Here is a 22,058-nt window from a genome sequence, read left to right on the forward strand (position 1 = left end):
CCACAAGTGGAAACATTCTCTTTGTATCCACTCTATCAAAACCTTTCATAATTTTAAAGACTTCTATTAGGTCACCCCTCAGCCTTCTCTTTTCCTGTTCATCCTTTCCTGATAGGTATTTCTGCTACCCACTGAGCCACGGCTGACACACAATATAAATCTATATCATCAAATTTGTTGGCAATGAGTAGAGGAGGGGGAAGAGGAGTATGGGAGGGGGCTCTTTGTACCGGAGCGGAACCTTGGTGCGGGGCGCCGGGTCTGGTCTAGTCGGAGCGGGTTTGGCGGGTGCACAAGGAAGTGACGCGCGCAGCCGCAGGTCGCTGTTAGAAACCAGCAGCGGCAGCATGGCAACGGTGAGCGGGCCGGGCCCGGGAGCCGCAAACACCCCGGGGAGAGGGAGAGGGAGAGAGTGATAGATCATCCTCGGAAAAAGACAGATATAAAAGCCGGCAGAGGGGAGCGAGATTCCAGGACCGGCTTCTGCTGGTGGATCCGCCCACCGGGGCACCGGGCCGCCCGGCGAGGGGGTCAGAAGAATCATTCAGGCCGCCCGCTCACCTTCCCACCCAGCCTTTGCTGGAGGTGGGCGGGTTGATGCCCCCCCCACGGCTGAATAACGCTTCCCCTTCTCAGTTGATCGCCCCCCTTGTTTGAATAGCCCCTCCCCTGATTGAATAGCCCCTCCCCTGATTGAATAGCCCCTTCCCCCCCTAGTTGAATAGCATCTTCCCCCCCCTCCCCTAGTTGAATAGCATCTTCCCCCCCTCCCCTAGTTGAATAGCATCTTCCCCCCCTCCCCTAGTTGAATAGCATCTTCCCCCCCTCCCCTAGTTGAATAGCATCTTCCCCCCCATCCCCTAGTTGAATAGCATCTTCCCCCCCTCCCCTAGTTGAATAGCATCTTCCCCCCCCTCCCCTAGTTGAATAGCATCTTCCCCTAGTTGAATAGCATCTTACCCCCCCAGTTGAATAGCATCTTCCCTCCCTCCCCGAGTTGAATAGCATCTTCCCCCCCTCCCCGAGTTGAATAGCATCTTCCCCCCTCCCCGAGTTGAATAGCATCTTCCCCCCCCCTCCCCGAGTTGAATAGCATCTTCCCCCCCCTCCCCGAGTTGAATAGCATCTTCCCCCCCCTCCCCGAGTTGAATAGCATCTTCCCCCCCCTCCCCGAGTTGAATAGCATCTTCCCCCCCCTCCCCGAGTTGAATAGCATCTTCCCCCCCCTCCCCGAGTTGAATAGCATCTTCCCCCTCCCCTAGTTGAATAGCATCTTCCCCCCCTCCCCTAGTTGAAGAGCCCTTCCCCCCCCTCCCCTAGTTGAATAGCATCTTCCCCCCCTCCCCTAGTTGAATAGCATCTTCCCCCCCTCCCCTAGTTGAATAGCATCTTCCCCCCCTCCCCTAGTTGAATAGCATCTTCCCCCCTCCCCTAGTTGAATAGCATCTTCCCCCTCCCCTAGTTGAATAGCATCTTCCCCCTCCCCTAGTTGAATAGCATCTTCCCCCTCCCCTAGTTGAATAGCATCTTCCCCCCTCCCCTAGTTGAGTAGCATCTTCCCCCCCCCCAGTTGAATAGCATCTTCCCCCCCTCCCCGAGTTGAATAGCATCTTCCCCCCCCCCGAGTTGAATAGCATCTCCCCCCCCAAGTTGAATAGCATCTTCCCCCCCTCCCCTAGTTGAATAGCATCTTCCCCCCCTCCCCGAGTTGAATAGCATCTTCCCCCCTCCCTGAGTTGAATAGCATCTTCCCCCCCCTCCCCCAGTTGAATAGCATCTTCCCCCCCCTCCCCGAGTTGAATAGCATCTTCCCCCCCTCCCTGAGTTGAATAGCATCTTCCCCCTCCCCTAGTTGAAGAGCCCCTTCCCCCCTCCCGTAATTGAAGAGCCCCTTCCCCCCCCCCCCCTCCCCTTGTTGAATAACCCCCCCCCCCTCCCCACCCGGCACTCGCTTGGCTGGAGCGGTCGTTTTGGGTCACCGGTGAATCTGTACCCCAGCAAGAAAGAAAGAACTTGCATTTCTGTAGCACCTTTCGCAACTGCAGGACGTCCCAAAGCGCTTTACATCCACTGAAGTACTTTTGAAGTGTAGTCACTGTTGTAATGTAGGAAAGGTGGCAGCCAATCTGTGCACAGCAAGCTCCCACAAACAGCAATGTGACAATGACTAGATCGTTTGTTTTACTGGTATTGATTGAGGGATAGAAATTGGCCCCAGGACACCGGGGAGAACTCCCCTGTTCTTCTTCGAAATAGTGGCCGTGGGATCTTTTACCTGAGAGGGCAGACGGGGCCTCGGTTTAACCGTAAGATGGCACCTCGAGGATGTTCATGGACACGGTGGCTTTGTGTCTGAATTTATTTCATGATGTATTTGTTGGAGTTACAGTGAGAACATCACTTGAGTTCATTTTGTATTATAGTGAAAACCTGTGCCCCTTTGTAGAAATATTGCAGGGATTTTTTTTTTGTTTTTCAGACCACCGCTACGAAAGTTCCTGAAGTGAGGGATGTCACCAGGATAGAGAGAATTGGTAGGTTTTTAAACTTGCCCACTGTTTATTATTTTCTTTCCTCCACTGCTGGGTTACAGACAGCCCCAGCACTCGCCCAAATAGCCTTGCTTCACCTGTGAGCCCAGGCGGTGAATGTCAGCACGCTGTTCATTCAGGGCCCCTGACACCCAGCGGTGTCCTCCTGACATCAACACACACTTTGGATAGCTGTCAGGACAAAGAGTCCTGCCTGATTTTTTTACCCTCGCTAGTCCCGAGGTGTTGAGGCCAATTATAACTCCCCAGCATATACCCTGACAGGAATCAGCACAAAACCGGGTTCTAAACTGGGATCTTCTTGTCTCGGCCCCTATTACATTTTTATATATTTTTTATCCACACCTTTGTTTTGACCCTTCCCCCTTTTTCTCTCTCCCACATGGCAGCTGTCTCCCATTCTGCCAGCGCATTTCACACCTAATCTAGAGCCGTCTTTTGTCTCCACTAGTCCTATCACCATCTCGTCTGGTTTTGAATACCTCTTAATGTCTCTTCACTTCTCTTTTGTTCTCTCATCCCCATTTCCCGGCCCCCAAACTGGCCTTTTAATCTGTTTCATTTCCTGTGTTTTCTCTCAGTTCTGACGAAGGGTTTCGACCTGAAACGTTGACTCTATTTCTCTCTCCACGGATGTTGCCCTGGCCTGCTGAGTTTTTCCAGCGTTTTCTGTTGTTATTTTTTCTTGTCTCTGGTTCAGTACCAACACCAAGTGCCACTGGGGGAGCGACTCTTAATCGATTTTAAATCAAATTCCATTTTAGATGAGTTGTCTCCTGTTTGCACAGCAGTGTCTCGTGTTCATTGATCATGGTCAACATCAAGACCTCCCCTTTTTAAAAAAAAAAAAAACTCTGAACGGGAGTTGAACTCAATGATTTGAAATAACCGGTGTCTTTCTACTTTCCACAGGTGCCCATTCACACATCCGTGGCTTGGGACTCGATGATGCCTTGGAACCCAGACAGGTACAGACTGAGACGGTGCAGAGGTACTGTCGTATGTAGTGGGATTGGGACTGGAGGGGATTACACAGTTTGTTGCAATAGCGGAGATTACAGGAGTTTGATATGGTGCTGGCTCCTCAAACGCTGATACACTGAGGCTTAACTCAGCACAGGGTAAGGATTGAACTTGTCTTAGTTTTGTCTTACCTTGTCTCAGTACAATATCAAACTTTGCCATTTACCCACTGTGCCATCAATCCTCATCGACTTGCTGTATTGTTTAAGCAGGTTGTATTGCTAGGAAGAGTTACTTCTGTCAGATCAGGTAAAGGGCCCTGTGTAAAATGAGTTTAGCTGTCTCGATCCAGTTCCTGGTGGCTGTTGGCCCGGGGGGATAGTAATGCACCAAATTTGGCACACTTATCAGTCTCAGCGAGGCCATGGGGTAGCGGCTGTGGGAAACAGGAAACTATCACACGGCCGCCGTAAGATGCACTATTCTGAGGTTGGAGCAGAGTAGGCAGAGTTCTCCTCTGCATTTAACCATGCTGTATCTGACTTGGGAGTGCTTGATGCTGACCCCGGGTGCTTAAAATCGAAAGTGTCCTATTCCTCCGTGTTAATCCCTCACCTCGGGTGAGGCCAAAAAAAAATCACAAAATTAGAGATATTTGCCTTTTCTTTTAAAAGAGCGTCAGTGGAGGTGATGAGACGGTAGGCTATGCCCATCGGCATTGCTCAAAGAGCATGTTATCAAACTGGGGTTCCTGGACCCTATAGGGTCTGTGGGGATACTGGCCGGGGGGGGGGGGGGGGTGCAAGATTAAATTTCTGTCTGTCATTGGATTTCTGTATTTGTTGACTTAGCCTGATATTTCAGTAGCGGCATAAAAACATTTTCCATAATGATCGCACTATTTTCCTTTGAAGAGCTGATGCTGTCTTTTGAAAGTTAGGACTGGGAGTCCCAGGAATGTGTCCGTATTTAAGGGGATCCCACATACAAAAGTTTGAAGATAAAAAAACTACTGTCAACTCACAAAAGCAAAATACTGCGGATGCTGGAATCACCTTTGATATTAAGGCGTACAAATGAGGGAAACTGAGAGCTACCAGTCAGCATACAGATCTCTGGGGAAGGGGACTGCGAGACCCCGGTCAGTGTGCAGACATCTCCCCGAGGCTCAACCTCCCGAGTGTACAGATCATGTCCCAGAGGCAGTGACTAAGACCACAGTTGGTGTACAGCTTCTCTCTATTTTCTGAAGCATGTCGAGTCATTTTTTGTGACCCAAAACCTCAGTCTTGCCTATTTTGTGCGCTGCGAATGTCTCCCTCGCTGAGATGCTGGCTATTCTCCCACTTCAGGTGTCGCAGGGGATGGTGGGACAGCTGAGCGCGCGGCGTGCTGCCGGAATCATTCTCGAGATGATCAAGGAGGGAAAGATCGCTGGGAGAGCAGTCCTCATTGCTGGCCAGCCGGGAACAGGAAAAACCGCCATTGCCATGGGTACGATATGCTTTTCCGATCGTATTGATGGAAGCAAGAAGCAACTTTAGTTTGTTTTTGAAGTGGTTAAAAAAATACTGACATTACATTAGGAACATTTCAAAAAGAAACTTGTGTTTATATAGTGCCTTATCACATCTCTCAAACATCTTAAAGCACTTCACATATGATAGCGTCAGTTGAAATGTAATACCTGTTACAGATATAAATACACAATCCCTCCAAAACTGCATCTAACTACAGGAAACTCTCGTTTAAACGGCACCCAAATATCCAGAATTCTCTTACCGGCAAAATTCTCACTCCGAAAACACCACCTCAGTAACCGGCAATGTTGCCGAGTCCGAGTCTCACGTGGTGGCCGAGTTAGTCAGTGGGGGTAGTTCTCCAAACTGCCACTACTCGGATTCTTGGCGCTGTCGGAAGTCGGAGCACCTCAATGCTCCTGTAACAGGAGTCTGACTCTCCCGCGCTGCCGGTAGTCTCTTCTGATCCGCCATTTTACAGGGGTACTGTGTGTCTCCCACGCTGCTGGTAGTCATTGCATTGCATTACCCTCAACTGGCAGTACTGTACTTAATCAAGCATCTTCCACCATCCATTTAACACAACATTCTGTAGGTGAGTACCCAATTACTGTATGCTGCACATTTTTTGATTTAAAAAAAATTTTCTTTGTTAAAAATAGCCTCGGTAGATAACCCTCTCCGTCATCCGGAATTTTTGATCAACCGGCAACACGCCGGTCCCGTCGGTGCCAGATACCAAAGCGTTTCCTGTACTCTTGAATGATTCCAGAGTTTGTACCTGCCCTGCCTGGAGATCACTCCAGGCATTGACCACTCTGTGTGAAGAAGTGCTTCCTGACATTAGTCCTGTACTCGCCTTTTACCAGTTCTACGCCTCTATCCGTTTATCCTGCAGTTCTGGTATAACTTGAAATAATGCTCGGGATTAACCTTTTCACTGCCACTCGGTGTCTGACCGAGTTCTACAATAGCCGTCTGAAGCGTTCACCTGTCTTGACGAGCCCGCAGCGTATTTTCTGCTTTTAGTTTAAATGTATCGTGCCTCTGCAGGGATGGCTCAAGCTCTCGGGCAGGACACTCCGTTCACCGCCATCGCCAGCAGTGAGATCTTCTCTCTGGAAATGAGCAAAACAGAAGCGCTGACCCAGGCTTTCCGCAGGTCCATTGGGGTCCGCATCAAGTAAGTACAGCCTGACTTGCCTGTCGTGGTTGTTTGTTTAATATAGCAGTACACTAGCTAACCCCCCCCACCCCCTCTCCATTGCATCACTATTTTATCAATGCTACTAAGGTCATTATTCTTCTGGACTTTTCGCTCTTGCGCCTAAGCCATAAATGTACTGCCCTACACATTCCTCCTGCTCCCTGTTCCCTTACTGTATTGAAATCAAGACTTGTTGTGCAGTCTCCTAGGACCTCAAGACTGTGGAAAATCCAAGCTTGGCGTCACCTAGTAAATGCTCACCTTTCGACTTTTACCGACCTTGGTGATCTGCATTATGTTTCTCTAGAGAAAAGGTTAATATTTCAAAACTGCTCTGTAACATAATCTTTCTATACTTTGTAGCACTTTGACTTGTCTGCAGATCAGTGTGAATCAGATTAATTGAGGGGTAGGCAGATGTAAAATGTGTTAACTAATGGTCAGAACCAGAAATAACACTTTTGGATATCAAGTTAAGATGTTGCGAGCCATAACTAGCATTCAGGAGTCTGAGATTTAGTCTCCGCAATCTCATCCCATCTGGCTGTGAACTGGGATTAATGTTTAATATTTTTCTTCACGCAGTAATGCTGGAGGATATGCTGAGGAGGGAGGGCTTGGCTCGTTCCTCGTCTGTGCATACTTTAAAAACTACAGGCCAGAGCTTCAGCGCTGGGGCTTACGAGCCCTTATCACAAAATTGGACACTGCTCGCTGTCCTTTCTGTGCCCATCTTTGTGATGAAGACTTCTGCCCCACCAGCCTCTTACAGTCTGGCACTGAAGAGGAAGATCTACCCCCAAGACTGTGAGAATGTGGTAATCTCTTGGAAAATAAGTCCCTCTGTAAGATTTCATCTTAAGCCTTCACCCATTCCTTTTAATGCACATGGTGGAGGGAAATGAGTGTTGCAGAAGTAGCTGAATACCAGAGTGTACTAGTAGATCTCCTGTGGCATCCTCTGACACAGTGAGTGCACCTCAAAGTGCGCTAGTGACGCTGGTACAGAGATCTGGAGCGTGTGAAGTGCTAGAAGTGTGCGGCTGCGATTGTGTGACCGGCAATCTTATAATGGGGAAAATCGAATGTGTTAATTTAGAATAAATTTATTTTTAATAATTTTTTCCCCAAAAAAACAGAGAGGAAACTGAGATTATAGAAGGAGAAGTTGTGGAAATTCAGATTGACAGACCAGCCACTGGCACGGTAAGTTCAGACCGGTCGGTGCGAGTTGGAGAAATGTCTTGGTGTCGTGTTTTTTTTAATGCAGCATTCTTTTTGAAGCGTGCTTCTTATTCCTTTACCGTTCTTAAATGGGGAAGGCAGGCTCCCCGATGGTAGTTAGTCCTCGTGCCTCTGGGCAAGGAAGGGGAAAAATCAGTCAGGGTTTCTTCCCACTCCTGATCGCTACCAAGTGACTCCTGCTGGAAAGATCTTTGTCCGTGATGCCTCACATAAGAACATAAGAAATAGGAGCAGGAGTAGGCCAATCGGCCCCTCGAGCCTGCTCCGCCATTCAATAAGATCATGGCTGATCTGATCCTAACCGCCAATCTACTATCACAGAACCATCTCCTGAATCTAACAGAATTAGACACACGAAATAGGAGCAAGATCAGGCTACACAGCCCCTGGGACCGCTCCGCTACCCACAGGACCATGTCCGATCCGAACCTAGACTGGCACAGTAAGTTCAGACCGGTCGGTGTGAGTTGGAGAAATGTCTTGGTGTCGTGTTTTTTTTTAATGCAGCATTGAAGAGCCGGCTGCCGCTCAACTGCCGTGGCTCACGCATGAAGAATGACTATTTGGGGGGAGGTACTGGAAGGCGGCTGGCAACCACGCCCAGCAATGAGTCGGCATCTTTGAGAGGAGAGATGGAAGTAATAAGAGCTGCAAATAGAACAAAAAAACAGTACATCCTTAGCAAAAATATCCATGCGCGCGCGCCCCGTGCAATGGCTGCCATTTTACAGTGCCCTCCGAAAATTGAATTTATTGAGATAAAAATCACTGGTCACCCAGCATGGAGGGGGAAATCACTGGGACTAAGAATTCGGATCCAGAAGTGCCAGTGATTAATGTTCCCTTCCTTGCGCGGTCCCTTTAACTGGCTGTGCGACCCATTCAAATTTTTGCGTGGTTTCTTCCATGTCAAAGCCAGTGAGCGGCCTGCACGGGACCTCCAAGCCTCTGCTTAGCGGGAACGTTGCCAGTGAGTCCTAACCGCTCCAAGTTGTCCCAAAGAAAAAGCTGGCTAGTCCGCACCCCAAAGGAGCCAGCCACCCCATGGGGTCTGAGACAGGAGCCAGCCTCAAAACTAACAATAGCCCAAAACTCTTGCTCGTTCGCCCCTGCATCACACATATGCACTGAATTCTTGATCTGAGCTGTCTTATGGGGTGAACTGAGGTTGAGCATGCTACAATGGCAGAGTTAGGCAGATGAGGGCTGCGTTTCCGTGGGCAGAATAGCCTTTCCTTGTCCTTCACTGTTCTTACCTATAGGGCTAGACGCAAAGTTTGTAGGAGAGCCCTGTACAGATGCTACTGCCTGCTTTCATTGCTGCGTTGGGACTCTGGAAAAGGTTGTGTGCCTGCACTGCTGACCGCAGGTTGTGTAAGGAGACTAAAGGCATGTAGGGGAGGAAAACACCTTTTAAAAGGGGGAGACATCTTCAAAATATATTTTTAACTTGGCAAATTTTTGATAGTAACATTGAAGTACCAGTTATTCTGTCTCCGATAGTGCCTTATCAAAGGGTATGAACCCTTTTTAATGAGTTAAAATGTAATTGAGTGGGGAATAGATGGTGCAGTTGTCCTTTTACTTCTGGGGCTACCCAGACAAATGGGAAGCAAGTCTCCCTTGTCTGCTAGTTGTATCAATCCTATGTGAAGTGCGTTTGAGTGAGTCTTGAAGCAGTTCCTAGTGGGTGTGAATCCATAGTACAAATTGGTGAAGAATTGGCAGTCGCACTCTGAGGACACAGTGGGGAATGGAGGTCACACTAGTGCAGTAGGGGTTGTTCTGAGGTGGTGGCTAAGGCACGTTGTCGGGGCAAGAGCAGTGTTCCCTGCAAGCTGTGCTTTGTACTGTTTCTTTTAATGCGCGGTGCCTTTAAATTTCTGCACGTGCGCGGTATTTACAGTGTAAAAGCCAGTGAGTGGCCTGCGCGGGACCTTTCAGATTACTGCGCGGCCGCATGTGTGCGCACCTTAGCGGGAACATTGGACGAGTGCACTGTGCTTTACTCGCGTCAAGCCATGCTTTACTCGCATCAAGCCATGCTAACCCTGATCTGGAAGTGCTCGTTGCTGACCCTGGGTGCAAGCACTGAAGAGATTCCCATACCCCAGCACTGACATTATTCACCTAGATTGTCAGTAAGCATAATTATGTGTATTTTCTCTCTCTCTCTCGTAGGGTGCAAAGGTTGGAAAACTAACCCTGAAAACAACAGAGATGGAGACAATTTACGACTTGGGGACGAAAATGATCGAGTGCTTGACGAAAGAGAAAGTGCAGGCTGGGTGGGTAGCTGCCGGCATTTAACTGACGAGAATGAAAGATGGTAGTAACCGAGTCGCACTGTGGTGCCTGCCGACCCACTCGCTCCCTTTTAAACCTTCTCCTATTGTCCACAGCTTCTCTTTCTTCCATGCACCACCCCCCCCCCCCCCCCCCCATTCTGCCCCATCCAAGTATTGGCAGTATTTTAAATAAGAATCAGCAGCAGTTCCTGTGCAGTTGTTGCAATAGTTTTCTTTTAAATTCCTCCCTTTCAGAGCTCTGTGAGGGAGGTATGCAAGTTCACGAAAGTGGCCTACAGCAACTTGAAAAGAAAAAAGAAAGACTTGCATTTGTGTAGCACCTTTCAGGACGTCCCAAAGCACTTTACAGCCAATGAAGTACCAATTTACGCACAGCAAGCTCCAGCAATGTGATAATGACCAGATAATCTGTTTTAGTGATGTTGATTGAGGGATAAATATTGGCCCGGGACACCGGGGAGAACTCCCCTGCTCCTCTTCGAAATAGTGGTCATAGGATCTTTTACGTCCACCTGAGAGAGCAGACGGGGCCTCGGTTTAACGACTCATCCGAAAGACGGCACCTCCGACAGTGCAGCACTCCCTCAGCACTGCACTGGGAGTGTCAGCCTAGATTTATGTGCTCAAGTCTCTGGAGTGGGGACTTGAACCCACAACCTTCTGACTCAGAGGCCAAAGTGCTGCCCACTGAGCCACAGCTGACGCTTACCCATTTTCCTTTTCCTCCTTCCCAAGAGGAGGCACCTTGCTTCTGCTTGCCATCTGTCTTGCGAGCTTTTTTTTTTAAGCGCATGGAATACCTCTTGTTTTGCCCCCTTTCTCAGGTCTTGCCAGAGAAGCCGGATGTGCTGCTCCCATATTGCGGCCATAGCCCCTCTGTAGGCCCCGCTCTAGCAGGCATGCAACAGAAGCCTGGCGATCACTTCGATTTTCTGTTTCCTATGAGGAGAGATTGAGTAGAATGGGCCTATACTCTCTGGAGTTTAGAAGAATGAGAGCTGATCTCATTGAAACATCTAAGATTCTGAGGGGGCTTGACAGGGTAGATGCTGAGAGGCTGTTTCCCCCTGGCTGGAGAGTCTAGAACTAGGGGGCATAGTCTCAGGATAAGGGGTCGGCCATTTCAGACGGAGATGAGGAATTTCTTCAGGCAGAGGGTTGGGAATCTTTGGAATTCTCTACCCCAGAGAGCCGTGGATGCCGAATCGTTGAGTACATTCAAGGCTGAGATCGATAGATTTTTGGACTCTAGGGGAATCCAGGGTTATGGGGATTGGCCGGGAAAGTGGAATTGAGGTCGAAGATCAGCCATGAGGGGCCGTATGGCCAACTCCTGCTCCTAATTCCTATCTTCCATGGTGATGCAGCCGTGGCCGAGAATTTTAGCTATTCCCGAGTAAGTTTATTCAGGCCCTTGGCTGAGCCACACAGATTAGTAAAGCCCCAGGTTCAATTTCAACTTCATGTTAAGTTAGTTGGTCTGAGTCGGGGCAGCCTCAACATCCAGAAGTTAAATTGGAGGGAGGGGTGGCGGGGAAGGGAAGTCCGCCACCATTCCCGCCCCTGATTGCTATCCAGAGACCCCCCACGGTAAGTATGAGTTTGTGGGTGTTGAGTGGGATTGGGCTTGGCCACGGTGCCCACCACAGTCAACAAAAAAAAGCCTGCCGAGCATCGCTGTCTGGGCTCGTACATAACAAATTGAACAAGATAAGTGACGTAATAAAGACTCACTACGCACTTGGTTATACATAAAGCAAGGCTTTAATCGACTTGTAACAAAACATGGAGGTCTAGTTAGTAGTCACTAGCTTCCTGTTTCCAGACTGTCTTTGGCCAAGGTGGGCCCACGCCCGAGTATTTATACTCCTCGGGCGGCGCCCTCAGCTGGCCGTTCAGTAGTACTTCTTGTAGAAGTTGCGATTTATATGACAATATAAGTGTGTGTGGAGCAGTACCCTAGAAAGAAATTCGTTACCTTCAGGGGAGGACACGAGAAACATTAACAAGGGGATGGGGGAACTAATCTGAGCGGAGGGGGAAGAGGAACGGCCTGAACCTACATCACTTTAGTCCGTAGCATTGCACACCTCGTGTGCATCTTAACATGAAGTTTCTATCACGTAGTTTATTGCAGGTTATCAAAGGTAACGGAGAATTGTCCGACGCTAAAGTGGTGTGTGCTGTTATTATTGATGATTGGTGTCGCCAGCAAACTGGCTGATGGCAATCGGTGCCAATAGCTTTGTGTAGTTTGGGCTACGCATTAAAAACAAACTTTTACCCATTGATGCTCATCCATAATCCTCATCCCGGTTAAGCAACTCCTCGATTTTAAAATTCTCCTTGTTTTCAAATCCCTCCATGGCCTCCTCGCCCCCCTCCCTATCTCTGTAACCTCCTCCAGCCCCACGAACCCCCCCGAGATACCTGCGCTCCTCTAATTCTGGCCTCTTGAGCATCCCTGATTTTCATCACTCCACCATTGGTGGCCGTGCCTTCAGCTGCCAAGGCCCTAAGCTCTGGAATTCCCTCCCTAAACCTCTCCGCCTCTCTACCTCCCTCTCCTCCTTTAAGACGCTCCATAAAACCTACCTCTTTGACCAAGCTTTTGGTCACCTGCCCTAATTTCTCCTTACGTGGCTTGTTGTCAAATTGTGTTTGATAACGCTCCTGTGAAGCGCCTTGGGACGTCTTGCTATGTTAAAGGCGCTATATAAATACTTGTTCTAAAAGTGTCAAAATTACTGAGTATTTCCATGTAGACTTCTCTGTTTCATATATGTGATAAAACATGTTGACACAAGTACTTGGCCATAACAAAAGGTGAAAATAATAGTTAGTTCAGGTTGTTCCAAGGTGTGTACTCGGAAACAGTGCTTCAAGATACTTCAAGTTCTATTCAATTTTTTTTTAAATGCTTCGCTGTATTGGATGGAACCCAAGATTTTTATCAGCTCTGTGTCGGAGACTAATGGAATGATGTAATTTTGGTCTTCCTGCTTTTTCTTCTTGCAGCGATGTGATCACCATTGACAAGGCGACGGGAAAGATTAGCAAGCTGGGACGCTCCTTCACGCGAGCTCGCGATTACGATGCCATGGGGGCCCAGGTACGTCTTGTTTTGCGGGTAGTTGATGTGTGTTTTCTGGTGGGTACGTCTGCCAGCCTAGCCACCCGAAAATTGAGGGGCTCCCGACTGCAAATACAAGTGTGGAGCCTGTGAGTATTAACTATTAATGGAGGTTTCCAGTGTGGGTCACTGGCGGGGGTAGGGAGGGCCACTCACACCCATTGTATGCCACGTGTTTCAACCAAAGCGCATCAGGGTCTTCTCTTGCAGAACAAGAAGAAAAATTGGAGGGCGAGTTGCTTGCTGGTCACGAAAGAAAGACTTACATTTATGCAGCGACTTTCACGACCACTAGACATCCCCAAAGCGCTTTACAGCCAACAACTACTTTTGAAGTGTAGTCACTGTTGTAATGCAGGAAACGTGGCAGCCAATTTGCTCACAGCAAGCTCACACGAACAGCAATGTGATAATTACCAGATAGCGATTTTAGTGATGTTGATAAATATTGGCTCGGACACCGGGGAGAACGCCCCCTGCTCTTCTTCGAAATAGTGGCCGTGAGATCTTTTACATCCACCTGAGAGAGCAGACGGGGCCTCGGTTTAACATCTCATCCGAAAGCCAGCACCTCCGACAGTGCAGCAGTCCCTCAGCACCGCACTGAAGTGTCAGCCAAGAGTTTTGTGCGCCAGTCTCTGGAGTGGGGACTTGAACCCACAACCTTCTGACTCAGAGGCGAAGGTGCGGCCCACTGAGCCACTGGCTGACACTATTTAACGACCACCATCTAGAACGTATCTGTGCTCGTGCCGGATGAGACTAGATCAGGCTGGGCTGTGTTGCTGTCCATGGTCGAATAACCTGCTTACAATTGCTGGCTCACTCAGCCAGTTGGATGAGGTGACAGAGGGTTGCCAGCACCTGTACCCCAGGAAGAAGGCGGTGGGGGGAGGGGGGGGGGGTCAAAAGAAAAAACTAGAAAAAGAAGAGTAACCTTGTAAAAACATTCCTTTTTTTCTTGCAGACAAAATTTGTGCAGTGCCCGGACGGAGAGCTTCAGAAACGGAAGGAGGTGGTTCACACGGTGACGCTGCACGAGATTGATGTGATCAACAGCAGGACACAGGGATTCCTCGCCTTGTTCTCAGGTAGGACTTGCCCAAACCTGAATGGTCACCGGTAGTCAACACAGATTATGATGGGTTAAAAAGATCAGGAGGGAAGAATGTAGAGAGGGAGAGAGAGAGAGAGAGAGAGTGAAGGATGTGAAGAGAGAAAAACTAGAAAAAGAAGTGTAACCTTGTGAAAACATTCCACCCCGCCCCATTCTTCTTCTTGGACAGTCCCTCGGAACCGAGGATGACTTGCTTCCACATTAAAAATGAGTTTTCAGGTGACTGATGAGTCCAATGCGGGACCTACAGTCTCTGTCACAGGTGGGGCAGACGGTGGTTGAAGGGGTGGGTGGGTGCGGTGCTTGGGTTGACTTGCTCCCGGCGAAGAGACTCGAGATGTTCGGCGCCTTCCCGGATGCTTCTCCTCCACTTTGTGTGGTCTTGGGCCAGGGATTCCCAGGTGTCAGTGGGGATGTTGCACTTTTTCAAGGAGGCTTTGAGGGTGTCCTTGAAGCGTTTCCTCTGCCCACCTGGGGCTCTCTTGCCGCGTCGGAGCTCCGAGTGGAGCGCTTGTTTTGGGAGTCTCGTATCTGGCATGCGGACAATGTGACCCGTCCATTGGAGCCGATCGAACGTGGTCAAAGCTTCAATGCTGGGGATGTTGGCCTGAGCAAGAACACTGACGTTGGTGCGCCTATCCTGCCAATGGATTTGAAGGATCTTGCATAGGCAGCGTTGGTGGTACCTCTCCAGTGCTTTGAGGTGCCTGCTGTACATGGTCCGTCCATCGGAGCTGATCGAACGTATGTCTCAGTAGGAAAGCACTCTACCCAGTGTGGAGCTGAACCCGTACAGCACTGGAAGGCCCCACGGTCCATTGTTTGTGCTGTGTTGGTTGATCTCAGCCAGGCGGGGGGGAGGCCCACTGAGCTGTTGTCCTACACCTCCTGGAAGTTGATTATAGTGACGTTGGCAGAGAGTGGGAAACCGGTTATCTACCTGGTCTTTACCTCTCATACTGCTTCGAGCGCAGTATGAGAGGGGCAAAGACAAATGCATCAAACTGCACCACTTTTGGTATAACCCGTGAATACATATCCCATTGACATGGCAGTGCTGCTCCCTCACAGCCCTGTGGGAAACATAGAAACATAGAAGATAGGAGCAGGAGTAGGCCATTCGGCCCCTCGAGCCCGCTCCGCCATTCAATGAGATCATGGTTGATCATCCAAATTCAGTACCCTGCCCCTGCTTTCTCCCCATATCTCTTGATCCCTTTAGCCTCAAGAAATATATCTAACTCCTTCTTGAATATATTTAATGAATTGGCCTCAACTGCACTGTGTAGCAGAGAATGCCACAGGTTCACCATCTCTGGGTGAAGAAATTCCTCCTCATCTCTGTCCTAAATGGCTTACCCCTTATCCTTAGACTGTGACCCCTGGTTCTGGACTCCCCCGCCATCGGGAACATCCCTCCTGCATCTAGTCTGTCTAGTCCTGTTAGAATTTTATAAGTTTCAATGAGATCCCCTCTCATTCTTCTAAACTCCAGCGAATATAAGCCCAATCGACCCAATCTCTCCTCATACGTCATTCCTGCCATCCCAGGTATCAGTCTGGTGAATCTTCGCTGCACTCCCTCCATGGCAAGAACATCCCTCCTCAGATAAGGCGATAAGGGATATGGCTTTCACAACACAAGTGATGGACCACGTAGCTCTGTCACACTCTGGTTATACTGTGGCCTGGGTGCAATAACCCTGAACGCCACACCACACCTCACTGCTATTTTTATTGCCTCTTTATTTTATTTTAATTCTCTTATTTCCCAGCTGCCACAACCTTGGTGTTTGTAGGTTGAAAGATTTTGTACTGTATTTCATAACAAAAGAATTAGGAGCAGGAGTCGGCGATACGGCCCCTCGAGCCTGCTCCGCTATTCAATAGGATCATGGCTGATCTTCGACCTCAACTCCACTTTCCCGCCCGATCCCCGCATCCCTTGATTCCCCTAGAGTCCAAAAGTCTATCGATCTTAGCTTTGAATGTACTCAACGATTCAGCATCCACAGCCCTCTGGGGTAGAGAATTCCAAAGGTTCACCACCCTCTGACTGAAGAAGCTCACCCTCTGCTACTCCCTCTCAGTCTTAAATGGCCGACCCCTTATCCTGAGACACTGCCCCCTAGTTCTAGACTCTCCAGCCAGGGGAAACAACCTCTCGGCGTCTACTCTGTCTATCCCCCTCAGAATCTTATATGTTTCAATGAGATCACCTCTCGTTCTTCTAAAATCCAGAGAGTATAGGCCCATTCTACTCAATCTCTCCTCATAGTACATCCCAGAGATTCATGAACCCCATAGTGTAGAACAGAGGGTGTCCAAACTACAGCCTGTAAACCATATATCACCTTTCCTTCCCCATAGCCTTGGCAGTCTGGGTCACAAAGCCCAGGCGCATCTGTCTCAGTTTTGCTCCTACAGGAAACTTTGTGATATCCGGCACTGACGGGACCGAGCTGTTGCCGTCCCATCAAAACTGCCGGACAAACCAGCGCTAATGTTGAAACATACGGAGATTTTGAGCTCCGTATCTGGCAACAAACCCTGTTGCTTAGCAACAGCTTCTAAACAGTCGGCCGTACCTTGCAAGCGTCTCTGTAGCTTAGCAACAGCTTCAGCGAGACCTTGCAGAGTCTGACTGGTTGGAAAAAAAAAAGCAACGAAAAGAAAAAAAAACCTAACGAAACGGCTCCTGATTTTTGCAGGTGGCTCGAGCATTCCGGACAGTTAACCTCTGGATAAACCAAAGTTTCCTGTATTTCACGGTTTGTCCTATTTTGATTTTCATGGACCTGATGATTGGCTGTTCTTGAGGCTATCACCTCAGGAATCCTAAATCAGAACGCCCAGATCTGTTGGTAACATCGACTTGAGATACATACAGACTGATGGGAGCCTGGATTTCAGCTTAGTATGCGGCCCCGAAGGCTCCATGGTAGGCACCCGTGTCGCTCACAAAGACAGAAAGCTTGGACAACCCTGATCTCTAAATGTGAAGTTTGCCTCAATGTTCTTGTGGGTCTCCTTCGCAGGCGATACGGGCGAAATCAAGTCTGAAGTCCGTGAGCAGATCAACGCCAAGGTGGCTGAATGGAGGGAAGAGGGAAAAGCAGAGATAATCCCTGGGGTAAGTACGCAAGGATTCAGTTCTGAGAGGTGGGAACCACACCTGTTTAGCACAGTACAGAAACATTCCTCAACACTGGCTTTCCTCATTTGAGGGCATTGCATTTGAAATAATACTAAAAGTACGACGTGTTTACGTCTCTTGTGTTGGACTTTTCCAGGTGCTGTTTATAGACGAAGTTCACATGCTGGACATTGAGTGCTTCTCCTTCCTAAACCGCGGGTTAGAGAGCGACATGGCCCCGGTGCTGATCATGGCAACAAACCGCGGGATAACCAGGTACGGCTGCTCTCTGTAGATAAGGGCTGTCCAAGCCCATGCGAGGCCCGTAGGTATGGAGCCTCGTGGCCACAGGTAAAGCTTAAAGCCACGTTCCTATTAATTTGCAGATATCTTACGTTGTTGATGGTAACGGAGCTTGGTGTTCTGATTTCAGATTTATACAGAAATAACCAATATTGTGTTGAATTGTTTTCTTTCTGTTTAGGGGGTGCTTTTGTTGTAGCCATGGGTAGACTAGCGTAATTTCTCTGAGCTCCGAGGGCTGTGTGAGCACTTGGTGCCCACGAAACCACGTCCCAGCATAGTCAGCGCCTTCAGGCGAGAAGGAAGGCCACCCCGTCCACGCTCAAAGTGAACCTGAGCTGAGAGCAACGTTCCCGCCGAGCTGCGTGGCCGTGCAGTCATCTGCAAGATCCCGCGCAGACCGCTCACTGGCTTTTCCATTGTGGATACTGCAAAAATCAGTGGGGGAGGCGGGCAGTGCAGCTTATGGGGGGGGGGGGGGGGGGCGCGTTGGCTGAGAGGCCTTGATGTCACGAAAGGTGAGGAGGGGGAAAAAAGCGTTCCGCTTAACATAGAAACATAGAAGATAGGAGTAGGCCATTCGGCCCCTCGAGCCTGCTCCGCCATTCAATGAGATCATGGCTGATCATCCAAATTCAGTACCCGGTCCCTGCTTAATATATCTAACTCCTTCTTGAATATATTTAATGAATTGGCCTCTACTGCCTTCTGTGGTAGAGAATTCCACAGGTTCACCACTCTCTGGGTGAAGAAATTCCTCCTCATCTCTGTCCTAAATGGCTTACCCCTTATCCTTAGACTATGACCCCTGGTTCTGGACTCCCCGCCATCGGGAACTTCCTTCCTGCATCTAGTCTGTCTAGTCCTGTTAGAATTTTATAAGTTTCAATGAGATCCCCTCTCATTCTTCTAAACTCCAGCGAGTATAAGCCCAATCGACCCAATCTCTCTTCATACGTCATTCCTGCCATCCCAGGTATCAGTCTGGTGAATCTTCGCTGCACTCCCTCCATGGCAAGAACATCCTTCCTCAGATAAGACGACCAAAACTGCACACAATACTCAAGGTGTGGCCTCACCAAGGCCCTGTACAACTGGTTCACCTCATCGGAACATAATGTCTTGTGTTTTTCAGGATCCGTGGTACAAACTACAAAAGCCCTCATGGAATTCCAATTGACTTACTGGATCGATTGGTAATCATCTCGACATCGCCGTACAACGAGAAGGAAACAAAACAGATTCTAAAGATCAGGTGAGCCGTTGAGTGCTGATCTCGGGGGGGGGGGGGGGGGGAAAGCCAATGAGGAGGCGCCGTGCCGCAGAATAGTAGGAGGTGGGTTTGTGATTGCTGTCCTCCAGCACAGTGAGCTTCCAATCATGGCCATCTCTTAAAAGGTGTTGGAAGAGGTCCTTGTACAGTGGGAGGGGAATTCAGTCGCTGAATTATCCTGTGTCCCATACTCTTGTACCTCCTAGTAAGCTCACGTTCAAAAGCGCTTCAACTGGCCTCACCACTACTGAGTTAAGGAAGGTCATTTGGGTCAGATACTGGAGGGCGTAGTGCTGGAACTGTACCCCGGCAAGAGTCAACGCCTTCAGGACATTGGAGAAAACAGTTCCATAACTGAAGGAGTTGACTGGTTCAGGAGATACTTAAAGTCAATCACAAAGTTAAGATGCTGCAGAGAAAGTAGCTCGCTCTGAGGAGTGATGAAGTAGAGTTGACATTGCCACTTGGGCTGTGAAGGGAGATGGAGACGGGAAGTTAGCCTAATACTACTTCCTTCTCATTTTCACTTGGACTCACCTCATCGGAACAGGAGTAGGGCATTCAGCCCCTCGAGCCTGTTGTGCCATTCAATGAGATCGCGGCTGGTCTGTATCCTAACTCCATCTACTCGCCTTGGCTCCATATCCCTTAATACCCTTGGCTAGCAAAAAACAATTGATTCCAGACTTCAAATTATTAATTGAGCTAGCATCTACTACTTCTGTGAGAGAGAGTGAAGAAGTGTTTCCTTACTTCATCCTGAATGGCCTGCCTCTGATTTTAAGCTTATGTCACCTTGTCCGAGACTCCCCCCACCAGCGGAAAAAGTTTCTCTCTACCCTATCAATTCCTTTCAAAACCTCAATCAGATCAACTTCTATATTCCAGGGGATATATATATTTCCTTTTCCTAAAAGAAAACTTTTAAAAATCCAACCCTCATGAACAGGAAACATAAAGCAAGCGACAGGATGTAGTGAGATATGATAGCAAAATACTGCGGATGCTGGAAATCCGAAATAACAGTAGAAAACGCTGGAAAAACTCAGCAGGTCAGGGCAGCATCCGTGGAGAGAGAAACAGAGTTAACGTTTCAGGTCGATGACCTTTCGCCAGAAAGATGTAGTGAGACCTGTTGCTGGATCAGTATTGCCCCTATCGCTCTGAATGGGCATGGCGGATATTAGCCTTTGTGATCGTGTCAGATTTTGAGCACATTTTAATTATTGATCTCTACCTCACAGTGGGACATGGTGCTGAGAAACTGGGGAGAGAATAACACACAGGGTGAGGATACAGAGCTTATATTACCATCAGCTCCGTCCTGTTCAGTGATTACAATTCAGTTCCCTCCATTTTAATTCGCAGAGCAAATTGTCTGGAAGAATTAGGCTACTAAAGCAACGAGCTTTGTCCTTGACTTTCCTCGGGTTCTTGCGTGTCCTGTCTGCACTCGGTGTAGCCCGGCAACCCAGCCACGATCAGCAGCTCGCCATCAGAGTATCAGCAGGCACTGGCGTTCATACGTAGGTCTGCTTGTTTGTGGCACAGCTCACTGATGTATTTTATTATCTGAAATAACAACAGAAAACGCTGGAGACACTCAGCAGGCCAGGGCAGCATCCGTGGAGAGAGAGAAACAGTTAACGTTTCGGGTCGCAGACCCTTCGTCAGAACTGGAAAAAAAAAGCAGGAAATGGAAAACAAGTTTAGGGGCTGGGAAAACGGGGAGGGGGTGAAAGAACTAAAGGGAAGGTCAGTGATAGGATAGAAAGCAGGAGAGATTAAGAGACATTGAGAGATATTCAAGGCGAGAGGAGGTGGTAATGGGGCAGGTTAAGAAACAAAGAATGGCTCAAGGTGGGGTGTGAATTGCGCTGGCAGAATTTTTTCTTCTTCCCTCCCACGTGGCGCTGTCCTTCATTCTGCCAGCGCAATTCACACCCCATCTAGAGCCATCCTTTGTTCCTTAACCTGTCCCATTACCACCTCCTCTCGCCTTGAATATCTCTCAATGTCTCTTAATCGCTCCTGCTTTCTATCCTATCACTGACCTTCCCTTTTGTTTTTTCACCCCCTCCCCCTTTTCCCAGCCCCTAAACTTGCTTTCCATTTCCTGCTTTTTTCCAGTTCTGACGAAGGGTCTTCGACCTGAAACGTTAACTCTGTTTCTCTCTCCACGGATGTTGCCTGGCCTGCTGAGTTTTTCCAGCGTTTTCTGTTGTTGTTTCGGATTTCCAGCATCCGCAGTATTTTGCTACCGTTTTTTATTATCTGGTTGAGGAAGAGCATTTTCTAAACGGAGCCATTATTGTTCCACGTACACAAACAAAGGAAAATACGATTGTTACTATAACAATAACTACTTGTATTTATATAGTGCCTTTAACGTAGTAAAATGTCCCAAGGCGCTGCACAAGAGTATTACAAGACAAAATATTTGACACCGAGCCACATGAGAAACTAGGGCGGATGACCAATGCCTTGGTCAGAAGTAGATTTTAAGGAGCGTCTTAAAGGAGGAATGAGAGGTAGCGAGGCGGAGAGGTTTATGCGGGGGATCCCAGAGCTTAGGGGCATGGTCGCCAATGGTGGAACAATTATAACAATGCTCAAGAGGGCAGAATGAGTGGAGCACGGATATCTCTCTGTGGGGGGGTTTGTGGGGCTGGAGGAGATTACAGAGATAGGGAGGGGCGAGGGATTTGAAAACAAGGATGAGAATTTTGAAATCGAGGTGTTGCTTATCCAGGAGCCGGTGTTGGTCAGTGAGCACGGGGGTGATGGGCGAACGGGACTTGGTGCGAGTTAGGATGCGGGCAGCCGAGTTTCGGATGACCTCAAGTTTGCGTAGGGTTAGAACGTGGGAGGCCGGCCAGGAGTGGGGTTACTAAAATAAAGTGTGAACTAAAATAAAGAGGACTTGGCAGAGTGGGGTTAGTTTGGAATCTGCAGCCTCTGCGTTAAATTTAGTTTGCCCTGCATACAGGTGCGAAGAGGAGGATGTGGAGATGAGTGAGGATGCATACACAGTCCTGACACGAATCGGCTTGGAAACGTCGCTCCGGTATTCCATCCAGCTGATCACCGCTGCTAACCTCGTCAGCAGGAAGCGCAAGGTAAACCGCGAGCAGGCGCACTTTTCTAAAAGTTAATTTTCCTCTTTGTTTTCCTTTCTTTGTATCCTTCTCGTCATCATTGAGAGGCCTTGGTGAGGCCACACCTGGAGCACTGTGTGCAGTTTTGGTCTCCTTACCCAAGAAAGGATATACTTGCCATAGAGGGAGTGCAGCGAAGGTT

At 48.8% G+C, this 22,058-nt stretch overlaps 1 protein-coding gene across 4 annotated transcripts in view; it reads left to right on the forward strand.

Annotated features, from left to right (window-relative positions):
* Positions 1–263: 263 nt before the first annotated feature.
* The window catches only part of ruvbl2 (RuvB-like AAA ATPase 2), a 38,734-nt gene continuing 16,939 nt past the window's right edge, over positions 264–22,058 (forward strand). For 2 of the 4 annotated variants that reach the window (XM_085969772.1, XM_085969775.1), the window contains exons 1-13: positions 264–356; positions 2,480–2,534; positions 3,465–3,520; positions 4,868–5,009; positions 6,089–6,218; positions 7,382–7,448; positions 9,669–9,775; positions 12,815–12,908; positions 13,897–14,020; positions 17,085–17,179; positions 17,340–17,458; positions 18,621–18,740; positions 21,748–21,877. In XM_085969772.1, the coding sequence (XP_085825898.1) occupies positions 348–356; positions 2,480–2,534; positions 3,465–3,520; positions 4,868–5,009; positions 6,089–6,218; positions 7,382–7,448; positions 9,669–9,775; positions 12,815–12,908; positions 13,897–14,020; positions 17,085–17,179; positions 17,340–17,458; positions 18,621–18,740; positions 21,748–21,877 (1,248 nt within the window). In that variant the 5' untranslated portion in view covers positions 264–347. The remainder of the gene's footprint in view (positions 357–2,479; positions 2,535–3,464; positions 3,521–4,867; positions 5,010–6,088; positions 6,219–7,381; positions 7,449–9,668; positions 9,776–12,814; positions 12,909–13,896; positions 14,021–17,084; positions 17,180–17,339; positions 17,459–18,620; positions 18,741–21,747; positions 21,878–22,058) is intronic. The other 2 variants (XM_085969773.1, XM_085969774.1) reach the window with 2 other exon arrangements.

This window comes from Somniosus microcephalus, chromosome 28 (genome assembly GCF_052327205.1).
Source record: "Somniosus microcephalus isolate GS21.2 chromosome 28, FLI_Smic_1.0, whole genome shotgun sequence".
Classification (NCBI taxonomy): Eukaryota; Metazoa; Chordata; class Chondrichthyes; order Squaliformes; family Somniosidae; genus Somniosus; species Somniosus microcephalus.